Raw genomic sequence first — 19,712 nt, forward strand, 5'->3', positions numbered from 1 at the left:
GTTTTGTGTGACTTTGGATTTTGTGTTTTGATCTCACTTTTTCGTCTGTCATCATCTAGGATGTCAATACAGTAACTAAAAGTAGGGTAAAGTAAACATGCTTGAATACTGTTACATTAAAAAATTAGCCAGCTCTAATAATTCAGAAGTAGCATTATATAATGTCGTTTGTTTCTACTTTATTTATTCCAGCACATCTTTATAGGATGTCTCCAGGAATACCAACTCCATCTTCAACCAAGATGCCTCCCAGTTCATTTTGCCTAAAAGTTCTTCATCATATAGCCACTCCTGTTCCATGTAGTCCAAGCTATTAGCTTTTTTATGTATCAAACTGCCTTGTAATAGCTAATGGCTCATTATATAGCTAATACATAAGGACAAATAATTTTGCTGCCATTGTCAGTAACTCGGTGTGATCTACTGTCATGCTTCAGTGTGCGTTCTGGCACGGCAGTGTTCTGCTTCACTGGTCTCATCCATTGACCGTCATTTGTATTACACAGTTCTGATTACATCGCGATCAAAGCTGGGTATGGTTTAATTCCTAAACTTTAAAAAAAAGATCATTTGGCAGATACTGAGAGGGCTGTCACGGTGTGATAAGTAAAAACCGACATGAAATGAAATTTGTGTTTTTCACTTGTAAGATGTGAAATCGGAAATGAAACTGCACTGCATTTTTTGATTTCTAGCTATACAGACATGCATTAATTGCTTGACAGATTAAAACCTGCTTACAAAACTGAGGCATATCTGATCAAGGTAAAGGGAAGGCATTATCAGAGAGGACTGAAGGCCCCGACACAGCAGATCATCTGTTCTGTGTCATTTTGCATGGAGTACAGAAACAAAGCACTGTATGTTCAAGCGCTTTCATTAAAACTCTATGCATAGATACAGGTTGCTGATGACTGAATGGGCCCTGCTGACAGCACTGTTTGCCCCTCTGGGCTCCTTCGCAGGCCGTATATTCCCACGAGAAGGTAAAGATGGAAGGCACCATATCCCAGCAGACAAAGCTGATTGACTTCCTGCAGGCCAAGATGGACCAGCCCTCAAAGAAAAAGAAGGTGGGAACAGAAGGTCCCTGGCCTGAATGCCACTTTTGCTGTATGATGCATCAGTGTAAAGTTGTTTATCTAACATTACAAATCACCTTGGACAAAGGTGTCGGCTCTCTGGAGGTGCATAACATTTAACTGGGAGTATAAGATATTTGCATTCAATCATATTTCACATCTTCAGTCAGTAATGGACCACATGGGACTCTCACAAGTCCATGTAACATGTTAGTGCAGTAACAATGAATGCACTCATCAGCTATTTGTTAGGCAGTGAAGTAGCAACATCTAAGTAAAGTTTGGTTATCACAGATTTGTGATAAATCTATGCAGACTTACTATGTAACTACTTCACCATTCGGCCAGAACAAGTACATTTCTACCATCTTCAGAGTTTATTTTAGGTTGCTGATAATTTTAATGCTTTGTTTTCACTTGCAAAAATACTCCTGCTACATGTTTCTAGTAAAGCAAATTTAGAACTGTGATCTGGGGGGGGTGTTCATTATTTCAAATCAATAGTTTGTATATAACGAATGGCTTATTCTAGGAACCCTCGTCTTTTTCTAGCACCTTTTGCATGTCTTCTTTCTTCCTCATTGCAGGGCATTTTTAGCCGAAGACGTGAGGATTTGATTGGTGTGGGCGGGGCAGGTGCCGCTGCCACAGCCCAGGTGCCCATGCCCTACAATGACATGAAGGTGGCACTAGATAAAGAGCGGGCACGCTGTGCAGAGCTGGAAGAGGCACTACAGAAGATGCGCATCGAACTGCGCTCCCTGCGAGAGGAAGGTGAGGGAAGGACAAAGAGGGTGGTAAAGGTGCTGTATAGAGGGGAGGGCAGGGGTGGGGCAGGATATGTATCTTGTACGCTGTCCTGTTGCCTGTTCATAATTTTTAAATTGAATTGTAGTCACAAATGCCAAACTGTATTAATGGATAAACAGAACAAGTGAAAGGTTTGTATTTGCTAGGTAGATAATGATAGTGTTGAGTAGACGGGGTGTTAAGATTGCCACTTCATAGATCGCGGAACCAGCATGACTGGTAATGTAGTCAGTATGAGTCAGTTTCACTGTGTCAGTATGAGTCAGGTCATGTTCAGGGTGCGTCAATCAATGAACGCTGCCATTCACAGGTGCCTGAAAATACTACTTTCTGCAGCAGACTCCAGAATGTCATTCCCGTAAACACCAAAGTGGGACATTACTCAAGGGCCCAGTGATGTCTCAGCTCATAGATGCATAGACAGAAGGCTCAGGATTCTCACGTCTTCACCTGGTTATTCTGCCCTAGTGCTGTGCAGACCTTTGCCAGCTTTTGTGCTGCGGCTACCAAGTGCCTCTTTGTAAAGCCAGTAGTTAGCTGTAAAGTTTCACACTGCTCTTATAATAAAGGAGAAATAAACCTGGAAACCAACAAACCTGTGTTTGCTGAGCTTTGAACTTCGTCTTGTCCTCCCCTTGTCCTCCCTTGTCATTCCTTGTCAGGAATCCATTTCAAAGGCCTGGAACACGGTGGCCCTTCCACTCCAGCCATGGCTCGACAGCAGATCATAATGTCCGCCATTGTCAAGTCGCCCGAGCACCAGCCCAATCCCAGCAGCTTGCTGGCTCCCTCCAGCTCCAGTCGTCGCAAAGAGACATCCACACCCGAGGGTGAGCTTTCTGCCAGGTCCTTCTGTTGCATTATGGGTTGCTACAGATGGGACAGATGGTTTGTTTTAGCAAACAGGATGCAAAAAACTAGCAATACCTGGTATTTGGTTGAAAAGAGCAGTAGCAGTCTGACTCCTTTCTGTCACCGTAGTGCTTTCTGTGTGTAACACAGTCCCTGTCTTCCTTTGTCTACTGCCCCCAAACGTGTTTCTCCTTACTGTTCTCACATATTCCTTAGACCTCTTATCTTGTCTCTGTTTTACTCTCTACAGAGAAAAGGAGGGTGACCTTTGAAAGTAAGTTTACAGTTCCCCTGCAATGCCCACTCAGTAGTGTCTACCTGTCCTTTCGATCCTTCTCTTCTTCCTGCCTTCAAAAGATGGGTCAGGAGGCCAGGTTTAAACCTGTCCTGGTACAGTTTCTGATATGATGCAAATGAGTTTTTGCAAAGACCCAGCAGATGACTGTGCAGTATCTTGCAGTACTGAGGCATCTTCAGCATTTTCTTTTGTACTTTTCATTTTGTTTGGTCTGTCTGTGGTAAAAAGGCATGTAAATCTGGGGTTCGCAGGCAGGCGGATCTGGAGTTATGACCCCTGTATGCCCACCCCGCTGTTTTAGTATGGCTGTGCCTGCCTGCACCCACCCTACCCCACCCCTCTCCAACCCAACCCAACTCCACCGCAACCCAGCCTCCACTCCACCTCTAGCCTCCCATTCCCAGGAGCCATTTTTCCTGCCATTTCTTCAGCGGTGGTCTGCTGTTCGAAGCGATACTGCATCCTTCAGTGGGAACGCATTCCAGCTTGATGCATAAAATGCATGGGTTACATCTCTTCCAGTGCCCCCAAAGCAGTGGTCTCAAACTGCCCCGGAATGACAATGCAGAAGTGTCCCGTTGAACATCCTGCCTTTGCGTTTCATGTTCCTATTCATGTGTTTATCTGTTTGTTTGCTTGTTTTTTTTAAATCTTTTCCCCCTCATTCCAGTCTGTTTGCACTGCGCTGCTTTGCGTAACAGCAAAATGTGTTGGTCGACAGCTTTCTCACACACCAGGTGCATCAGTTGTGGGTATAACCTGGAGGTAAAGCACAAGTAGATCTCGAGTGGAAGGGTTTTGAAACAGGATAATGCAGAAGAGTGGCTCTTCTCTTTGTCCGCACTAACTGTGTGGTGTGAGAGGTCTGGATAAGCGTAAAGACCAATAAGTTGACACTTCTCAACAGGCCGTGTGCTGTGTTTGAGTGTGGCAAGTGACCTATTTGGTCCTCTTCTGATTGATTCTACGCAGAGTTCAGCAGACGTGTGAAGGAGCGGATGCACCACAATATCCCACACCGCTTCACCGTGGGCCTCAACATGAGGGCCAGCAAGTGTGCCGTGTGCCTGGACACCGTGCACTTTGGCAGACAGGCAGCAACGTGCATGGGTGAGTATCGACCTTGCGCCCCTTGCGTTGTCCTCCCACGTCATCTTTTGTTTCATTTAAACGCTTCACTTTAAATAGCCATCATCCCTCTTCCTTTCAACTGTGGTTCATTTTTTTGTTATTAATGTCTTAATGTAAATGTGAAGTCCTTGAGATTATCTTCCAAGGTCCTCTGAAAAGCTCTTGATTCCTTTAGATTCTGTATTACATTTTGTAAATCTCTCTCGCTCTCTCACACACACACACACACACACACACACACACACACACACACACACACACACACCGCTTAACTCTTTCTTCTCCTGCAGAGTGCCACGTCCTGTGCCACCCCAAGTGCTCGCCATGCCTCCCGGCCACATGCGGTCTGCCTGCTGAGTACGCGACTCACTTCTCGGAGGCGCTGTGCCGTGACAAGGCCAGCTCCCCTGCCCTGCAGGTCAAGGAGGCCGCAGGACATGTGCGTCTGGAGGGCTGGATGAAGCAGCCCAGGTGAGCTTTGGTGACAGGCGTAGAGAATTGCTACACAAAGCTCAACGATGACATACTTATCACCACCACCTCTTCTTCCGCTGTCATTCCTCCACTTGAGAAATGCCCTAGAGTTGATGCTCAGTTGTTTTTCTCTTATCTGAAGGGTTATTGCGGTAGAGCAACGGCTTGCTAAAGGATAACTACCCTCACTCTCCGTTTCAAAGTGCCTAATAAATAGGTGTGATTCATAAAAAATTTTTATCTTTCCTTTTTCCCCACTATGCCGCTACAAATGTTGAGTCAGTGCTGACGCAATGGTATTTGAGTGAGTAAAGCGCTGCTTTCACCGAGGTCCGTGAGCGAGTTCTAGAGCTGGGCTCTGTCTGTGTGCAAACTGCACTGCTTGTTCTGCAGAAACGGGAAGCGTGGCCAGCAGGGCTGGGAGAGGAAATACATAGTGCTCGACGGAACCAAGGTGGCCATCTATGAGACGGAGCCCAGAGAAGGTACAAGTGAAAGACATAATTTAGTAATTGTATCTACTTTGGAGTTACGGACAAATTGAGTTACGAACTTTCTAAGGCTGATGAGCCAGTGCAATGGTTAAAAGATGCTGGAGAACTGCATGGAGCTTAAGAAATTCACGAATCCAGCCACTCCTTTCCTGGTCTCTGTGCCTCAGACACCATGAAACCACAGGAGGAGTTTGAGCTGTGCTTGCCTGACGGGGAGGTGACCGTTCATGGGGCCGTGGCCCCATCTGAGCTCATCAATACGGCCAAGTCAGGTACAGCTATAAGAACAAATTTGTTTGTGTGTGTGTGTGTGTGTGTTTTAAATGGTTTTTGTCTGTTTTTCTGTGCTTTTTTTTTTTTAAAAAAAAATTAATCTTTTTTTTTTGTAATTTTTTAAAATCTTTTAGTCCCTGTCCGTTGTCCTCGTAATCCGTTTTTCTATGGATGGACTGTGACACTTTTACTTGTCATAACCTGCAGACATCCCATATGTGCTGAAGCTGGAGTCCCACCCCCACACCACCTGCTGGCCAGGCCAGTCACTGTACTTCATGGCTCCCAGTTTCCCAGACAAGCAGCGCTGGGTGGCAGTGTTGGAGTCCGTGGTGGCTGGAGGGCGGAGCTCGCGGGAGAAGGCGGAGGCTGATGCTGTGAGTATGCAGATGCGCACCACGGTATCTGTTGTAATCGGGACGGGGACCTCCGCCCCGCCTGCCTTGTATTGACTCCCAGGTGACTCGCTAATCATCACTCATAGGATAATGATACTGTCACTTGTTCCCATCACTAACTGTGTCCCCTTGAGCACCGTGTAAACCACATTCTGCCGTTAACTAGCGTGCTTTTACGGCTTTCGGTGGCTCTGTGCTCTTGCATAATTACTCCCTTCTCTGTTAATGTAACAAGGGCACCTCTGCCACCATGATTCTGACGTCCTTTGTCAAGTAATGGAGACGAGAACTTTTGACCGTCTGTCCAACTGACAGTTCTGTGTATCTCTCTCGTTTTTCCTCTCTCCTTTTGTCCCCCTGTCTTCCTGTACTCTTTTATTCTTAATGGTGTCTTACTCTGTTTTTACTGGGCATGTTTAATTTGGCGATCCTTTACTTTCCTCCATCCTCTACTACTCCATCCCATCGGGTTTTGCTGTGCTTACACTATAGGCCGCAGTTGCCAAACGACAGAAGATTCTTTCCCCACTGGTCCAGGTAAAGACCGGCACGAGGCTGCCTGCTGCTTGAGTCCCACGCCCTCGATCTCAGAGCTGCCACCAGCGTGCACACACACTCATGCCCATGCATGCATACAGACATTTCCTTATTCTCAGACACACACTTTCTTTGTAAACTTGCATCGACACACACTGTACATAAAGACCCCGCTGCGGTGCATGTGTCAGAGGCGACACATCTACCTGCTGCGTCAGCGCGGCTGCATGCGTGTGTTTCACAACATGACATCCTCTTGCTCCTCTGTCCTGCCCCATAAACATGTCGCTCGCAGCCAGTGTGTGCCACTCAGTGGGCTGCGCTCGCTCGCCCTGCAAATGTTCCACCCAGATTCAAATATATCCACATCTGTGTAATTAGCCTTTCTTAGAAATAATTGTAAGTCTTAGCAACGAAATGGGGGGATGGAGCACAAATGGCCCTCGGACGGAGGGACCGTTGGCGCACATTTCTGTTGATCCTTTTGCAATCTGAGCTGTGAGTATCAGGTTGAAGTCACATGTGACTGTGCAACGATCTGTATGCTTCATCAAAGAAATCTGTGCACTACTTAAGATGCATTCTTACTATTTCCAGCTTCAATCTAGCTGCTGTTTTTTGACAGTTTTAGCGGAAATGTTGCATAGAAATGGTCTGTATGCCTGTGGCGGTGAATCCCGCGACGCACCGACAGACATGCAACAAATTGTTGTTCGCCTTCAGAGGACCGGCCGAGGGACGGCGAGCCGCGCGCAAGCCTTCGGAAGCGTTGCCCTCGACCCTCTGACCTGTTTCGCGTGTCCCCTCCCTCCCGTAGAAACTGTTGGGAAACTCTTTGCTGAAGCTGGAAGGAGACGACCGTCTGGATATCAACTGCACTCTTCCCCTCACCGATCAGGTACAGGTCCCACCTACACCCCTGTTGTTTTCTGAGTAGGAATATGTTCTACAGTTCCATCCTGGGCCACAGGATTGTTATAGTTGTATAACAAAGTAGTGTAACAGTATTCTTTACTGTCACAACCGATGACACTTTTCGTATATTGACTCGGCGGTGGGGAAAGTAAATTCATACATATATTATAAGACGGGTACCTTATTGCTATGCAATGGTCTTTGTTTAATTAGTCTAACAAGTATGTAGATGCTTTTAGATGTTATTAATTTTTGCTTTCATGGTTTCAGTTTCCCTCTATAAATGAGGTGAACGTTTTAGTGGAGACACAGATGGGCACTGGTGCACCTTGTAACAAGGTACCTCTACAATACATACTTTTCGCTTGCGCTCCCATTCGTAGATTGTGCTGGTGGGGTCAGAGGAGGGTCTCTACGCCTTGAACGTGATCAAGAACTCCTTGACCCACATCCCTGGGCTGGGCTCCGTCTTTCAAATCCATATTCTAAGGGAACTGGACAAGCTGCTCATGATCACAGGTTGGCAGAGTCACAGAGCCCTGATGCTGGTGCCATTGCGGTACTCAAATGTGTGAGGGAGGGGTGGCGGGCACATTTCTCCATGATGGTTATTTACATATCTCTAAGAATCAGGGATAAGAAATAAACACCGCTTATACTGTAATATATAGTTAATGCAGTTGCCAAATATGTGTGGAAAGTGGATGTGAATGAGTCCAACTTGGTCCTGGTCCTCCTCCCCCAGGGGATGAGCGAGCTTTGTGTTTGGTGGACATCAAGAAAGTGAAGCAGTCACTGTCCCAGTCCCACCTTCCAGCTCAGCCTGAGCTTTCCCCCTATATCTTCGAGACGGTGAAGGGTTGCCACCTCTTCGGCGCAGGCAGGGTAGAGTACTGTCTTCATCTTTTTCCGTATTCACCGCGGCATACTCTGCCCACACCCCTCAGACCTAATTTGTTACCCTTTCACACTTAATTACAGTAAGCTACCCTTTTTTATATTTCCCTCTGTAATGTAAGGGCCATTAAATGGGTCTGTGTTCAATATTGTCCTTTACATTTGCATGTGTTCATTTAGCTTTTCTCCAAAGCGACATACATCTCATAGAAAATACCGTGTGTTCATTACATTAGCAGAAAGAGACACTTAAATGCAGACGTGCGATTCTTAAGTGCAGTTAGTTTGTTTCTTTCCACTATATGCACCTTTATATATGACCCTCGCCATTTGTCTCTGGGGGGGGTGACTGTCTGGCCCACTTCCTATGCCTACAGATTGAGAATGGACCTTGCATTTGTGCCGCAATGCCGAACAAGATCACTATCCTGCGTTACAACGAGAGCCTCGGCAAGTTCTGCATCAGGAAGGTGAGCGTCGAGAGTACGTCGAAACAGATGACGACTGTTCACAGTTTGAGCTGAATTAATCTCTTCACGATTTGTTAAGCTATGTGCTTTAGCACATATGAGCAAACAGTGGCTCTTGGGTAAACAGTTTTCCACTGGCTGCATTTTTAATGGCGTTATCTTTAAAAGAACTGAGATTTAAACCTCTTACCATTTCCCTTTTTTTTAAAGAAGTTTTGACATTCCATTGTAGTAAGAAAACACAAGTAACGTTAATACAGAAAGAACTTCACGTTTTTGTAAGTCTCATCATGAGCTTTGTGTAGTGTTTTATATGAGTCTGTCACTGTCTTCCTTTCACTTTAATTAGCCTTATAGTTCTGTCACTGGACACATTTTTGGAGGTATTATCATTGGAGTAAAGAAGGAAAATAGGAAAATAGCTAGATGCTTCCCCACTGTCACTGTGCAGTATGAGATTCCACTGGAGTGTTGTGTATCTCCTCACGTTCTGCTTCCTCTGCACCTCCTCCAGGAAATTGAGACCTCTGAGCCATGCAGCTGTATCCACTTCACAGGCTACAGCATCATCATTGGCACCAACAAGTTCTACGAGATCGAGATGAAGCAGTACGTACTGGAAGGTATGATGACTGAGGCAGGCATCACGCGCCCTTCAGAGGCAACACTTAAAGATAAACTAAAAACCTGATGCTTTTCCCTTTTATTCGTAGATGTATCGTAGTCACTGGAGTGTTTATACAGAATGTGTTTTAGCGAATTACAAGTGGGTTTTGATCGCTATGTAGGAAACGTCCTTAGCTGAACGGATGTGCACTAATTTCACATTTGAGTGGTGGTGTGCTCCCGCTTTGATAAAAATACGCAAACACTCTTTTGGAAGAGAATTATATCCACCCCTGGAGACTTTAACAGGTGCGGTACAACATAACCAGTTGAAGATTTCTCTACACACTACATCAACCTCCGTTTACATATTTAATATTTGAGAGTAATGTAAGTATTTGCCCTTATGTTTCAATTTTCTGTATTCCTCAAACTTTTGATGTCAAATTTAATCATTTTGTCAGTTCCAGCAGCATATGAATGAGCCTGAGATGGCAGGTGGTGCCAGTAAAATGAAAGATAATGAAATGTGAAAAAGTCACTTTAATGAACTTTTAATTAAGGTGATAACTGAAGTTGGTTGTTTGAATACTCGCTGGACTGATCTGGGCCAACCCTGATCCGGTATAATTTCAGCTGCTAGAACCACAAGCAGCAGAAGTCAAAGTCATGTTGGCAAAATAGAGATTCATAGAGGAACCTAGAGGACATTTCAGGACATTTCTGAAGAGCCCCAGTGAAAAGTTGCAGAAGCCTATCAGCCTGGACAGGGTTACAGAGCCATGTCTAAGGCTAAGAACCTCAATGGAACCAGTCAGAACCATAATCATCAAGTGGAGGATCTTTGGAACAGTGATGAATCTGCCTTAGAGTGGCCTCCACAAGTGAGGTATGAAATCTCACACACATACACAGGCTGAAACTGCTCGTTCCGAGCGGGGTCGCGGTGAACCAGAGCCTATTCCGGCAACACAGGGCACAAGGCCGGAGGGGGAGGGGAGACGCCCCAGACGGGACGCCAGTCCGTCACAAGGCACCCCAAGCAGGGCTTGAGCCCCAGAGCCACTAGAAGGCAGGACCTGGCCAAACCCGCTGTGCCCCCCGCCAGATGTGGAATCATTGAGCTCAAAAAAATAAATAAATAAATAAAACCCAGAACATCCAGGGAACTGCAGGCATCTTGCATCAGCTCAGCTCAGTGTTCCTGGCTCTAGCATAAGGAAAACAGTGGTCAAGTGTGAACCACTGCTCACTGAGAAGAACAAGAGAGTTTGCCCTCGGGTCACTAAAAAGCACCTCTGTGTCTCTGTAGGACTTCTGGGAAAATGTTCTGTGAACTGATGAATGTAAAGGAGAACTTTCTGGACAACACGGGCTACGTTACATCTGACAAAAGCAAAATACAGTCATCCCCAAGATATGCCATTCGAGTCACAAGAATTCAACTTTGAGGAGTTCCATGCGATGGCCCTGCTTTGTCTTAAGGGGCATTTCTTCACTTTGACGGCTCACTTTAGATTTTACACACCTTCAGACAGCTGAGCGGCGCAAGTTATTTACTTTTACCTTTATTCATTGACCTTCAAGCTTACATGACAAATGGCTTCAAGGACATCGCTATGGTTTGCTTCGTGCTCCACTTCAGTTGTTCTCCAAACAGTTACTGTCATCCCATCCATAGATATAGCGGCACTTTCGATGCGTTCATAGATGATATAAATGTTTTTGTGATGCTCTTTTGTGGCAGAGGGACTCCCTCAGAAATAATGTGTAGCAAATGGCGCAGATTCCACCTGTCTTGTCTACTATTACAAGAAAATAAATCCAATTTCTGTTGGTTCCTCACTTTTTTCAGTTGCTCCCTCACTTTTTTCAGTTGCTCCCAGTTTTCGGTTCGCACGAGTTCTGCTTTCCAGAGTTTTCGAAGAGCAAAGTGAACCTTTTAGAATGGATAAATGACAGGTGTTACGGTTCGCTTAGTCCTAACGTCACCCTCTCGTGACAGACGACAAAGAATCCATTGCACTCCTCCATTAATCCAACATTCTGAACTGTGGCTCTGGTTTTTAGTTACTCAATTACTCTTTCAGCTCAGTGTCTCACAGGCACCTTGGACATCTTTCGAAGAGCAGCGAATGATTGTGTTGTATTCTTGTTGGAAATTATCGAGAAGATTGGCGGTCTTCGTAGCTCGGGTTGTTGATTGAGGCGTTCAGCAGTTCGCCGAGCTTGGCATTTAGATTGCAAACGTTTCATCACCAGTCGAGGTGACATCATCAGTGCACAAATTGTGTATTCTTGTCCCTCTGGCCACACACATTCTTTTAACTGGAATATCAGCAGTTTCACGTTCACTTTAGCATCATGTGATCATGGTCATATAGTCAGTCTTTGTGGCGATATTCACTTGTGCTCCAGTATCGAGTTTAAACAGAACACTGCTGCAATTAAGTCAGCGGTAAATAACTCGGCCTCCGTCCTGCAAGTTTTCCCTTGCTTGGAATTTGTGCTGTTGGCCCTTCCTCTTTTCCAGGAAAAGTCCAGGTCTCCGTTAGTCACACACTACGTAACCTCTGCGTAACTCTCTGAACCTTCACACCACAGTCACTGCAAGATTTCTGTATGTTGGACAGTGTGTAGGTCCAGGAGGGTGTTGTGTGCCATGCGAGGCTCTTGGCTCCTTGTCGTTTTTCATGCGAGACACTTGAGTTTGTGTGAAAAATGGCCTTTGTGACCAGACAGCAGCACCTCGGTGCACTCCTGACCAATCTTGTCTCGCTTATTATTTTATTTGGCTGCTGCCTGCAGCACAGGGTTTTTTCTGGAACGAGACCTTGTTCTCTAAGCAGTCTTTTACCGAGTGTATTATCCACACACGATCTCATCCTTGACCTAAGAATCCATTGTCTCCAAATTCACACATTTTACTGCGGTTTCTCAGTTCAGTCGTATACCAGTCTATACTTTGTGTGTGTGTGTGTGCGTGTGTGTGTGCGTGTGTGTGTGCGTGTGTGTGTGTGCGCATGCATGCGCGCGCGGTATGTTTTAAACTTCTCCATAACCACATTTAGTCTAGCTCTTCGCACACAAAGCTGTTACGAGCCTCTGCTTCATCGCCAATGATGTGCAAAGTGGGGCTTTCGTTTTTGTCTGCCTCTTGATCAGCATCAGTCGCTGATAAATACAGTTCAGAACGCTGCAGAAACCACCTTGCTTTTAGGCCACGTGTCCAGTTAAATGCCGCTTAGGTGGTGGTTTGGAAACGTCCATTTTCCTTATTACTTTGCGTCGACATCACCGTTGTCAACTTGCCGACTGGAACCATGTTGCTATCTGTCAACCTCTGTTTGTTTGCGTAATGTGAATCCTGCATCTTTGACAAGGGAGACATTTGTAATACATCATTACTGTGTTTTAATTTGCTGAGCTTCATGTTTGACGAGAGGCTTAGAGAGCAAAAAAAGTACAGACGTAAGGAAAGGCAGCATGAACAGTAGTGCCTTGTTGAACTCAATCCCTGCTGGCGTGTTCCTCCAGAGTTCCTGGACAAGAACGATGTGACGCTGACATCGGCCATCTTCGCCGCCTCCTCGCACAGCTTCCCCATCTCCATCCTGCAGGTGAACAGCAGCCCGCAGAAGGATGAGTACCTGCTCTGCTTCCATGGTCAGTACCATCTTTGCAGCCCTCACTCTGCACACAGTAGCATCATTTTAGGTCATGGCAGCAGGTGGTGCTGTGGTTAGAGCTGCTGCTTTGCATTCAGAGGATCAGTGTTGAAATCCCACCTCCTGTTCTAGTGTCCTTCATCAAGGTATTTTGCCTGAATTACTCCACTGGAAAAAAAAAAAAAAAAAACAGGTGTCTAAATGGGTGCGTCTTGTAAGTAGCTTAACGCAGGTGGGATGGTGGCACAGCGAGTAGCGCTGCTGTCTCAGTGCCTGGGTGGTGCAAGAGAACATGGGTTTTATCCCCGCTTAGTCTGTGTGGAGTTTGCATGTTCTCCCCGTGTCTGCGTGGGTTTCCTTAGGATGCTCTGGTTTCCTCCCACACTCCAAAGACATGCTGGACAGGTTCACGCATAGTGTGTGAGTGACAGTGAGTGTGTTCCACTGATGTATGGATAAGTGACCCAGTGTAAGTAGTGTATCTAGCAGTGTAAGTTACCGCGGTGAATAAGGTGTGTGGGCTCATAACACTACATAGAGTTCGTTGGAAGTCGTTTTGGAGAAAAGTGTCTGATAAATAAATAAATAGTGCTGTGACTGGAAAGCTGTATTTCAATTAATCATTGATGTGACAGTGAACAGGCTCTAAACATTTTCTGTTAGTTGATCAAAGTTAAGTGTCATGGAGTACAGATGGAGTAGTCACTGATTTTTAATTGGGATACAAGCCGTGTGTCACTGTTGTGTGGAAAATAATTTTTGAAATCTTCTCAGGGTTTCGTTGGGTACGAATGTTAATATCTGTGAATGAGACCTTGGTCGAGGACAGATCACTACATGTTCCCCACAGGGGCGTAGCCAGAACTTTTTTTCAGGGGTGGCCAAGTAAGACCCAGTGATTTCATTGGAGTGACAAAAAAAACCCCACAACTGACTGTGACTTACTGTACCAAAAGCAAATTCTACAGACAGAAATTCTATAAATTCTACAGATTTTATTACAAATGTACACAAGAAATTACAGTGGCAATACTTAGAAATGTCTGTAAAAACATCGTTTAATACGATCCTTATTTTACATTATTTGTGTGTTTAAATGCTAATGATGCAAATTGGCTATTGGAAATTATTTTTTATGTTTGCAGATACAATGTATGTAACCTACATACCTGGTGGGCAATGACTGACTGCATGAGTGATTTTGCTCATCTCTGACTCTGGTCTGATGTGTGTTCTGTTTGTAGAGCTTCTCCGCAGGCTCCCTCTCCAACTGTATCTCTGCGTCCTCCTCGTCTTTCTTAGCAGCACACGTTTCCCCTGCTTCTTCCCTCTCCGTAGCATTCATTTCCCTGCCTCTTTGTCATTTTCAGTTTTGCTGGTACCAGTCCTCAGGTTGTTTTAAAAAAAAAAAAAAAATCTTCATCTTCCTAATCTTCCCCTGCTTTCCTTTTGCCTCTCTACAGTTTAGACAAACATGCCTATCAAGAAACTTTTATTATTATTAAATTGAATAGCTACTTATAAAAAACTGAGTCTCATAATGCACCCGTATTATGAGGTGGTAGCATTATGTGCGGTAACATTATTTTTAAAAATGAGCTAGCTAGCAGTGGCAGTAACTTTAGCTAACATTTGTTTGTCTTGATGAAACATCGCAGAACCTCAACTTTAACAAACCTACATTTCACCACCATTTCGTGAAAGTAAATAACCCTGATTTTACTCTCCTGATCACTGTATCTTCTTGTGCTGGACTTGGCTGGAGTAACGCTCCTACTCCTCCCTCCTACACACAGAAGTTTGTGCCGTGCGGGCGGGTTGCATCTCTTCAGCGTAATGGTGCCACACGGAACACTATGTGCATCATACAAGTTTGAGCGGCGAAAAAAGTCACCTGTCAGCATTCTGAGTTTTTTTTGTACAACCGAGGTAGCACTGGCCACCCGCGGCCACCACGTAGCTACGCCCCTGGTTCCCTAGCTGTAGACCACGGCTACACACACTGCTAGTAGCGATTGTGTGTGTGTTACGCTGCCTCAGAGTTTGGAGTGTTTGTGGACGCATACGGACGCAGGACCCGAAGCGAGGACATGAAGTGGAGTCGCCTGCCCCTGTCGTTTGGTGAGCATTCGGCCTAAAGAGATGTGTCCGGAGCCGTGCGCATCACACATGCGGGTGTGTAATGGCGCTCTCTTCCCCTGCAGCTTACAGGGAGCCCTATCTGTTCGTGATGTACTTCAACTCCTTGGATGTGGTCGAGATCCAAGGCCATGCAGCTTTGGGGTAAGGAACACTGGCACTTACGGGCGATAAAGTACTTGTTTTGAGGCATTTCTATGACGCCAATGATTTCTTTCATAAAAATAAATCCTGTTTTTAATGTAAGAAATGGTGCAACTTCTCAGTCTAGTTGCCATGGAAGCTGGATAGATGTTGCGCACATGTGTGTCCCCGTCCAGCTCCGTGGCACTTGCTCACCTGGACATACCCAACCCACGCTACTTGGGCCCGGCCATCTCCTCCGGGGCTATTTATCTGGCCTCCTCCTATCAGAACAAGTTGAGGGTCATCTGCTGCAAGGGCAACCTGGCACGGGAGGCTGGGGACCTCCAGAGGACGGGCTCCAGCCGCAGGTGAGCGTAGCGACAATGGCGCTGACCCATGGCGTTTGCGCACCTCATACGCACCAAGACAGAACATGGCACGCTAACGGCTTGTGCTGTTCACGGGTTTCCCCTAGTATGAAAGGAGAAGGGTAATTTCATTAACCGTTTAGTTTGGAGTTCTAATGATGCCATTTGCTCTTTGCAGGAAGAGAAATGTCTTTTTCATTTGCAGTAAAGCCTAAAGAAGGTCAACACAAGGAGGAGGTCAAACTTTGTGTCCTGTTTTAATGCTCATGCACCAGCCTGCTCTGAGTGAATGAATGTGTTGAATAAACTGAGAAATGTCTCATGTGTCCCCATGGGTGAACATGTCTGGAGATTCGTGGCACCCTCTGCTGGTGAGTGGCAGTACACAGTATGGTTAGTGGCCCATGAAAACCTCAGCTTCCTCTCTCATGGTGCTGCAGAAGCAGGAAATTTGGGGAGGGGGGGTGACTGAATTGTGGGCACATTCCTTCGCTCCACTCTTGTCTGATGCAAAGACAGGTAGAGTGATGTTGAGCTGGTGCCTGAAGGCAATGGGGACAGCCACCAATCTTCTTTTTGAGCACTATCATGGTAAAAGGTTGGATCACTTAAACCAAAAAGGTGCTTTTGTAGAAAGAGGAATGTGCCTGTGTTGTCGTCCCGCTTTCCACAGCAGTCCCAACAAGCGGGGCCCCCCCTCTTACAACGAACACATCTCCAAGCGCCTGGCCTCCGAGGCTCTGCACCGCGAGCCCAGCACACCACACCGCTACCGCGAAGGCCGTACCGAGTTCCGCCAGGACAAGTCGCCCGCCCGCCCACTGGAGCGGGAGAAGTCCCCGGGGAGGATGCTGGATAGCCGTAGGGAGCGCTCCCCAGGGAGGGGCTTCGAGGAGCGGCCACGCCTCCACACGGGCTCTGTGCGCACCCCACTCACACCTGTGAACAAGGTAGGCGGGTGCAAGTCCGTGCTCATGCACTGGGTAGTTCACTGCCTATTCATGGCTCGGGGGGGACAACTGCTGTACGCTGATGATGGGCCTAGAGCATAAACATACCTGTAGCATTAGTTGTACACCATTATTCCTAAGAGCTGTGACTTGGTGAAAGGGGGATCATTTGAAGTGAATAGTTTTGGATTCTAGTCTCTGGAGGAAGCTGCAGTACAGCGAGCTGCGTTAGGGTGGACGGTCAACTCCAACAACTGTAAACCTTCTCACTCTTGAATTAAATGTGAAACGCTGACCCTGTATACCTTTATAGGTCTGGGATCAATCATCGGTCTGAGGACCCAACCCTGGAACAAGGAGGATCGCAGAGGGTTACTGTAGAAGCAAAGATGGGCCAGACTATCATGTAATGCTCTTAGAGAGACTAATGGAAGATTGGAAAATGATTGCTTGTTTTAAAAGTGACATGATTGTAATGTAAGTCAACAAAAACATCACTGTGTCCACTGAAACTGTTTACAGTACAGTACTTTATAGGAACCAGCTCAATAAGTCATTTCAATTGTAAGTGAGCAGTGGCTTCCTCACCCGAGTCTGTTGTGATGGATGGTGATGTCACAAAGATGAGGACCCTGCCATCCATGGGGCCTCCCGATGCACTGCAGCCTGGAGGGAAGGGGGGGGGGGGGGGGGGGGGGGGGGCGGGAGAGAGAGAGAGACATACAAGGTAACAAAAGCACACTTTTTTTTTTTTATTATTATTAAATGGCTTCACCTGGCTGCCAGACTGACCGTTTGCCCCAAATGTAAAAGGACATTTGCACACACGCCTGTCACACATTCGCAAATGTTAGTTAAGATGATCCCAGCTGGGATCATCTTTAGTCATACACTCCTATTGTATTCTCACAGTGATGTCCTGCTGGCTGCTGTTGAAAGAATATTTGTAGTACTACTTGCTCTAGCACCTGTAAATAGTAAGACTCTCTCCAGGTTTTTATAGAAACTAAAGGGAATATTAGGCTGGTAAAGTCAAAAATGTCTATTTTTGTTAAGATTAGATTTCATATGTGTCCTCTACTGTACCACTAATGGAAAGATATCAACCATTTACACTTTGCTAATATAACCAGACCTCTCGACTACCATATTCCATGCTGCAACACTTTATTTAAATAAACATTTTCTATCGACTTTTTTTTTTTTTAAAGCATTAATCATTTTCAGTAAATACAACCACTTTATACATTTTGCTACAGGCTTCCTTGTGTTGTATAAAGTGTTTTTGGAAGAAAAAAAGCTAACCTGAAACACTCAAGTGCACGGACAGAAGTCCATTAAATCACAATGCCTTCAGCTCGCTTTGACCTTTGCTGCTTCAGGTACAGATGTCTTTTTTTTTTTTGGTTCTGTGCCGTGAACAATGATGTCCAGTAACCCTCAGGTTTATTTAAATTCTTTTCTTTCTTCTATTGTACGATTTCAGTGCTTCAGTGGCACAGCTGCATATTAGATTAAGGATAAAATTGTGACCAGAACCACTGGTGAAGTCGCAATATAAAGCATGTGTAATTTAAACTCATTTTAATTTGTCCCTTAATTTCACCATTTGATTTTCTTATTTCATGTACTCAATTTATCCTGTGCATTAAAAAGATAAACATATTGATGTCTGACAATGCTAATGAGGAGATTGGCTCTCTGGTATAATTTTTATATCTACATACAGTATAACTATATAATTGTCCAAGAACATTAAAACAGAGCTAAGACTATTTGTGTTGTTTCTTAATGTACAGATGTCCAAGTAATTAAACACACTTCAGTGAGACCTTCAGCTAGATATAGATCAGTCCATAACTGGCACCACAACATTGCAGTTCGATTAGGTTGTAGACAAATGTGATAAATTTAAACAAATCCATCTGTGAAGCTCTTTGTATGTTGTTTAATATCAAGTACAAAAACCAGCCAGAGAACTCAAACTTCTAGTTCCTTTGGGCCTTTGGCAAAAACCACAGCTCTGTCTAATTGTGGGAGGTGAATCTCAGTATCTGCTGTTCTGATGTATTGGAAGCTACTGCAGTAAATGACCACACTGACCATTTGACACTACTGGACAATGCAGGCACTTTTACTTCGCAGTAACAAATCTACAAGGTAAAGGACAAAGTAATACTAAGTTCATTTATCACCATAATCATTATTATTTTGTACATAATTCTTGAAGTTGTAGATTAACATCCAAAAAATGCTTACTCACCTGAAAGTCAGCCAAAAAAAACTCATGGCTCATTACACAAACTTTTGCTGTTGTAATAACTTCTGGGCCAAAAGCATTTCTTCCTTTTGTCCTAGTGGCCGCTGCAGCAGATTTTCAGGCTGACACAAAATTGTTTACAAAATTTTTTCTCCTCAGTGTTAGGAGAAAACATCATTCTGTGTTAATGCTCTCAGTAACTGCCTTAGTGTTTTTGCAAGTCTCCTCATCCCATTTTGTCTTCTTGAGAAGGAACTGAGCAGATCTCTAAGTTTACAGGAAAAAAGTCCCATGTGAACTACACATGAAATACATGAGTCATACTTGAATAATCAAACTTTGATAAGTTTGCAATTATGTGCAAATGAAATTAGAAAAACAGTAAACGATCTCTGAGCACAGAACCTGAGTTAAGTTTCCATGCCCAGAACTAACAATTGTGTGATAAACCAGAAAAGTGCATAAAAAACAAGTGGGTATGAATCATTCAGCAAATAATTCCAAATTACATCTTAAATCCCCAAAATGTGTCAAGCAACATGCCTTCTGAAACACAAACATCTAAAAAGAATCCTCCTAAAATTCGCTTCAGCAATCAAATACACACCTCACTTTGTCAGCTCCTCATATCTAGCCAGTGTGGAGTGAGACCACACGTGAAAACTATCCCAAGCATGTCAGACACACACACACTGACCCCACCCTACAATCTCACTCCCCTACTCACCTTTCATTCCTTTAGTTTCTACCATTGTGTCATTTCACCTTCCATTTATTTAAATGTGACATACAGCCTTAGGTGCACAGATTGGGTTGAAGACAATCACACTCAGCTGGCATTTTTTTCAAAGCAATTTACAATGTTAAACTACCTACAATTATTTACTCCTTTAGACAGCTGGGTAATCTTACGAGAGCAACTTAAGGTAAGTACCTTGCTCAAGGGCACTACGAATGGAGTTCG

General features: G+C 44.9%; 1 protein-coding gene across 2 annotated transcripts in view; it reads left to right on the forward strand.

Annotated features, from left to right (window-relative positions):
* cita (citron rho-interacting serine/threonine kinase a) overlaps nucleotides 1-17,148 on the forward strand; it is a 57,922-nt gene extending 40,774 nt beyond the window's left edge. The window contains exons 30-49 of one of the 2 annotated variants that reach the window (XM_018748088.2): nucleotides 966-1,073; nucleotides 1,670-1,856; nucleotides 2,555-2,722; nucleotides 2,995-3,018; nucleotides 4,015-4,152; nucleotides 4,464-4,644; nucleotides 5,041-5,132; nucleotides 5,309-5,413; nucleotides 5,622-5,791; nucleotides 7,167-7,247; nucleotides 7,648-7,783; nucleotides 8,010-8,149; nucleotides 8,539-8,631; nucleotides 9,146-9,254; nucleotides 12,775-12,903; nucleotides 14,946-15,026; nucleotides 15,110-15,188; nucleotides 15,365-15,538; nucleotides 16,212-16,488; nucleotides 16,802-17,148. In XM_018748088.2, the coding sequence (XP_018603604.2) occupies nucleotides 966-1,073; nucleotides 1,670-1,856; nucleotides 2,555-2,722; nucleotides 2,995-3,018; nucleotides 4,015-4,152; nucleotides 4,464-4,644; nucleotides 5,041-5,132; nucleotides 5,309-5,413; nucleotides 5,622-5,791; nucleotides 7,167-7,247; nucleotides 7,648-7,783; nucleotides 8,010-8,149; nucleotides 8,539-8,631; nucleotides 9,146-9,254; nucleotides 12,775-12,903; nucleotides 14,946-15,026; nucleotides 15,110-15,188; nucleotides 15,365-15,538; nucleotides 16,212-16,488; nucleotides 16,802-16,825 (2,496 nt within the window). In that variant the 3' untranslated portion in view covers nucleotides 16,826-17,148. The remainder of the gene's footprint in view (nucleotides 1-965; nucleotides 1,074-1,669; nucleotides 1,857-2,554; nucleotides 2,723-2,994; nucleotides 3,019-4,014; nucleotides 4,153-4,463; nucleotides 4,645-5,040; nucleotides 5,133-5,308; nucleotides 5,414-5,621; nucleotides 5,792-7,166; nucleotides 7,248-7,647; nucleotides 7,784-8,009; nucleotides 8,150-8,538; nucleotides 8,632-9,145; nucleotides 9,255-12,774; nucleotides 12,904-14,945; nucleotides 15,027-15,109; nucleotides 15,189-15,364; nucleotides 15,539-16,211; nucleotides 16,489-16,801) is intronic. The other variant, XM_029253139.1, reaches the window with a different exon arrangement.
* The last annotated feature ends 2,564 nt before the right edge of the window (nucleotides 17,149-19,712 follow it).

This window comes from Scleropages formosus, chromosome 6 (assembly GCF_900964775.1).
Source record: "Scleropages formosus chromosome 6, fSclFor1.1, whole genome shotgun sequence".
NCBI classification, from domain to species: domain Eukaryota; kingdom Metazoa; phylum Chordata; class Actinopteri; order Osteoglossiformes; family Osteoglossidae; genus Scleropages; species Scleropages formosus.